This window comes from Lepus europaeus, chromosome X (assembly GCF_033115175.1).
Source record: "Lepus europaeus isolate LE1 chromosome X, mLepTim1.pri, whole genome shotgun sequence".
Classification (NCBI taxonomy): domain Eukaryota; kingdom Metazoa; phylum Chordata; class Mammalia; order Lagomorpha; family Leporidae; genus Lepus; species Lepus europaeus.
This window is the reverse complement of record NC_084850.1, coordinates 124,946,800-124,951,464: the sequence shown is the minus strand read 5'-3', so window position 1 is coordinate 124,951,464 and position 4,665 is coordinate 124,946,800. Positions and strand designations below refer to the sequence as shown.

Here is a 4,665-nt window from a genome sequence, read left to right as displayed (position 1 = left end):
GTGCTAACTCTAAAAACTACAAGTATAAAGGAAAAACTATTGAGAAACCCAAATAGTTGACCTTAAGAAATTCTGGAAAACAATATACAAGCACACATTCCTTTAGTCACAAGGGCAATGACACCATCACAAACCAGGTTGCCTCTGGAAAATTCCAGCAAGAGTGAAATAGGCACATGACGTCAGGATCCACAGGCTCACCAGAATCACACTTTGAGAATTGGGACTCTAATCCTTTTCCCATCGCATAAGACCAGGTCTCCCTGACGGGCCAGGAGGGAAGCAGCAAAGTCACCGGAGCGGGGGCCACAGAGGGAATTCTGCTTTTCTTTAGCAAAGGTTACTGGAGGACGCGCGGCCTCCCAGATCGAGTTTCCGGGAAAGCTCCGCCAGACGCCGCTAGAGGGCGGCGGTACAGAACCGCACGTCGCCTCTGGCGCCGGCCGGGTTCACTCGGGCATCCGGGACAGAGGGCGGTGTCCGGAAAAGGGGGCGGTGCGCCGCAGGGCAGCGGCCTCATTGGATGAGGTGCCTCCGTCTCACGCGCGGGGCGGGGCTTCTTCGCGCTAAAAGGCCGGCTGGGCCGCCGCTTGATGCGCAGCATCCAGTTGCAACGCTACGGAACCGTTTCCTTCTTACGCCGAGGTTCGCCGGGTCATGGTGCCAGCCTGACTGAGAAGAGGACGCTCCCGGGAGACGAATGAGGAACCACCTCCTCCTACTGTTCAAGTACAGGGGCCTGGTCCGCAAAGGGAAGAAAAGCAAAAGACGAAAATGGCTAAATTCGTGATCCGCCCGGCCACCGCCGCCGACTGCAGTGACATCCTGCGGTTAATCAAGGTAGCATTAGGCCCGAGCTTCTCCCGGCACGGAGGGTGGGGCGGCTCCGTTTCCGGGGGAGTCCGCTTCGGGTCTGGGCTGGTTCCCCATTCTCCGCCCGCCTCCCCGACCCTAGCCGCGGCACCTGCCCCATTCCCCTCCCGCTGAGCTGGCCGGGCCAAGGCCTCAATTTTCTTTTCTGCTTCTCTCTTTCTCCTGTGTGCGTCGCCCCCAGGAACTGGCTAAATATGAATACATGGAAGAGCAAGTAATATTAACTGAAAAAGGTAACGCAAGAGTGGCAGAGTGGGGGACAGGCGTTGGCTGCCTGTCGCCTTTACTGAGGCCAACACTGTCCTTGCTGCCCCTTCTTGCAGATCTACTAGAGGATGGTTTCGGAGAGCACCCCTTCTACCATTGCCTGGTTGCAGAAGTGCCCAAGGAGCACTGCACACCGGAAGGTAACCCCTGGCCCCCTCCAGAAGCCGGAGAGGCTGACTGTTGTGTGAAACATAGGTGGGCTGTGTAGAACCACTGACTACACAAGCCGAAGCTCCCTGATGAGAAGTTGGCTGGAAGTAACAGCCAGCCAGTGCTCAAATTACTGATGGGAAATTAATAGATGAGCCGCACTTAATAATAAATAGGGCGGGATATTGAATATCAGAATGCTGTGGAGACCCGGAAAAATTTGAGCTTGTTGAGTAAGTACTGGAATGCTGTGGAGACCCGGAAGAGTTAGGAATAAATGATGTCATTTGTTGTAATTCAGTTTCATGAAATGGTTCTTGTTTGACCCTAACGTAACCTTTTTTCGTAATTGTGTTAAATCACATTTTTTTCTTTAATTTGTCCCAATCTTCAGGTTACAGTCTCTAGCTTCGCCATGTACATGGCCCTTCCGTGTACATGGATGGGCGGGGAGGTAACTAAAAGATCCTTTACACAATAAAGTAGATGATCATGATAAATGAGGTAAGGTCCTATTATCACACACTTAAAACACGGTAGATCAGAAACACCATTATACTCGCTTCCTGTCTTGTTTGCAAAGGAATACAAAATGGCTAGAAAGTTTAATTTGAAACCTTTGCCTCCATTTGGACTTGTGGACGCCCTTCTCAGGGAGTCACATGCCTTTTTTGTTTTGCTGGTCCCTGTTGACTGGTCAGAAGACAGCTAAAAGGGGAAGTTGTTTGGGTGGGTGCTTTCTTAAGCTTTTTCTGACGTCCGTTCCCCAAGCTAGAAGAAATGAGCTGAAAACATACTGGATGACGTGCTACATTGTAGAAATTTATGGATTTTACCAAATACCTTTTTTTGGGTATTGCTGCTTCTGGCTTAAAAACTTGGGAAAGCAAATTGAAAATGTGTAAATTGGAAGGCAAGTTCTGAAATTAAACAGCATACTTTGGCCTGATGTTCTGACCTTAAGGAAGCAAGAGTTGGTAAACTACAAATATTTACTATTCTGAACTGCCGTGTCAACCCAACTTATTCCCAAGTCAGCGTATCAGTCTATCAGTAGGATGTGAATAATGTGTGTGTGTAGTGTAAGCCCATGGCAGTTCTGCTCTGGCAAGTATTGAAAGCATCTCGCTTCCTGAGTGTGAGACCCAGCAGACTGCTGAGTGGCCAGTCCACAGTTGTAGTCTGGCTTCAGCTCGCTCTAATGTGTGCTTTTTGCAAATACATGTTCTGAGAACAGTGAGATCATCCAACAGTGGCCTGGACTGCCCTAGCATAAAAGTCAGGAGGTAGTCCAGTTCAGTGGCTGCTTATTTCTGTAATACATGCATGTTTACTTCTTAAAACCTATAAAAGGCTTCTGATTCTGCATCTACGACTTTTATGGATTGGTTTTCTTCTCTACATCTCATGTGATAACTCTTATTACAGGACACAGCATTGTTGGTTTTGCCATGTACTATTTTACCTATGACCCATGGATTGGCAAGTTATTATATCTTGAAGACTTCTTTGTGATGAGTGATTATAGAGGTATGGTATAGAGAAGGGTCTAAAAAGAACAGGCTGTTCGCGCTTACAATGGCCTTTTAAATCGTTTTTCTCTTTCTTTTAGGCTTTGGCATAGGATCAGAAATTCTGAAGAATCTAAGCCAGGTATGTCCTAGTTTAGGGTTTCAGAATTTGTAATGGTTACCAGATTATTTTAACAACTGAAGCAAAATTGAGTCTTGGCAAACAGGTGAAATGTCTCTGAGTCTGTGTTCCACTCTCCCTAATAACAGGTTGCCATGAAGTGCCGCTGTAGCAGCATGCACTTCTTGGTGGCAGAATGGAACGAACCATCTATCAACTTCTACAAAAGAAGAGGTGCTTCTGATCTGTCCAGCGAAGAGGGGTGGAGACTCTTCAAGATTGACAAGGAGTACTTGATAAAAATGGCAGCAGAGGAGTGAGGAGTGCTGGTGTAGACGACGACAGCTTCCATTCTATTTTAGAATAAATTCTCAACTTATCTTGCTTTCTGTCCTATTTGTAGTGAAATAATAGAATGAGCACTCATTCCACAGCTTTATTACCAGTGGCGTTGTTGCATGTTTGAAATGCAGTCTGTTTAAAATGGCAATCTCATATGTAATTTGGAGTCAAATTTCTCCTTGAACATCTTTTGATAAACAACAAGGTGGTGTGATCGTAATATATATGAAAAACTTCATTCTCGTGAGTCATTTAAATGTGTACAATGTACACACTGGTACTTAGAGTTTCTGTTTTGATTCTTTTTTAATAAACTACTCTTTGGTTTAATTGGTTTAAGCATTCTATGATCCTTTTTTATCATTTTTCTTGCTATTGAGTCTAAAATAAAAATAGTAGGCAAACGTTAAAAACATAGTTTTTAACCCATTTTACACTTTTGATTGTCATGTGCCGTGTTACCAAAGTCTAGAAAGCAGCTTGCGTGCCAAGGTTTTATACACAGCAACTGTAAAACATGACTTTACATTGATGACACTGTTCAATGCACCTAATGATTTTCAAGAGCTGGAAAACCAGATTAGAAACTGAGGCCCAGGGGCGAATGTTTGGTACAGCATTTAAGCTGCTGCTTGAGATATCTGCATCCCATAACACATGTGCTTGGGTTGGAGTCCTGGTTCTACTCTCCATTCCAGCTTCCTGCTAATGGACTCCTGGGAGGCAACAGGTGCTGATTCAAATGGCTGGATCCCTGCCACCCACATGAGAGACCTGAACTCAGTTCCTGGATTTGGCCTGGCCCAGATCTGGCTCTTGGAGGCATTTGGGAAGTAAACCAGCAGATGGGAGATCTGACTTTAATGTTTTTTTAATTTAAAAAAAATCTACAATGAATAAACCTATTAGTAAAATTAAAACATGCATGGTGGGGAGTGCAGGTGGGGATTAAGAAACACTGAAAATAGAAGTGTCTCCAACAATTTCATACCACACAAGATACTTTTAGAAGCTAAAGCAGGAAATGTGGATCATTTTCCTAATAAGGCAGGAGCAAAAATCTGTACCTTTTAACAGAAATTGGCATATTAAAAAACTGCAAATAAAGTTTGGTGCTCGGACAAATCAGAAATCGGTTAACATCCTGTTTGGAGAGTCGGTTTGTGGTACTATGTTAACACAATGAACTTCTATAAAACAATGAGAACCCTTCAAACTGCTGGGGGATGAGGAGAAAGCAAACGCTTCCACAAGGACAGAAATTAAACAGCAGTGGCAAGGGGAAGGGACAGTTTCCCCCTAAGATACTTGAACTTTCTTTACTCATTACATCTACTTAGGTTCCTAAACCCTTAATTTCCATGATAATGAAAATGGTAGTTGCTAAGAACTACCATACAT

The 4,665-nt window shown here is 44.7% G+C and overlaps 1 protein-coding gene across 1 annotated transcript; it reads left to right on the top strand.

Moving 5' to 3' along the window:
• Window positions 1-577: 577 nt before the first annotated feature.
• On the top strand, window positions 578-3,594 carry SAT1 (spermidine/spermine N1-acetyltransferase 1). Its single transcript, XM_062183887.1, has 6 exons — window positions 578-840; window positions 1,055-1,106; window positions 1,197-1,280; window positions 2,719-2,820; window positions 2,903-2,943; window positions 3,072-3,594. The coding sequence occupies exons 1-6, from the start codon at window positions 775-777 to the stop codon at window positions 3,240-3,242; spliced, it is 516 nt and encodes a 171-aa protein (XP_062039871.1). The 5' UTR covers window positions 578-774; the 3' UTR covers window positions 3,243-3,594.
• Window positions 3,595-4,665: the final 1,071 nt, after the last annotated feature.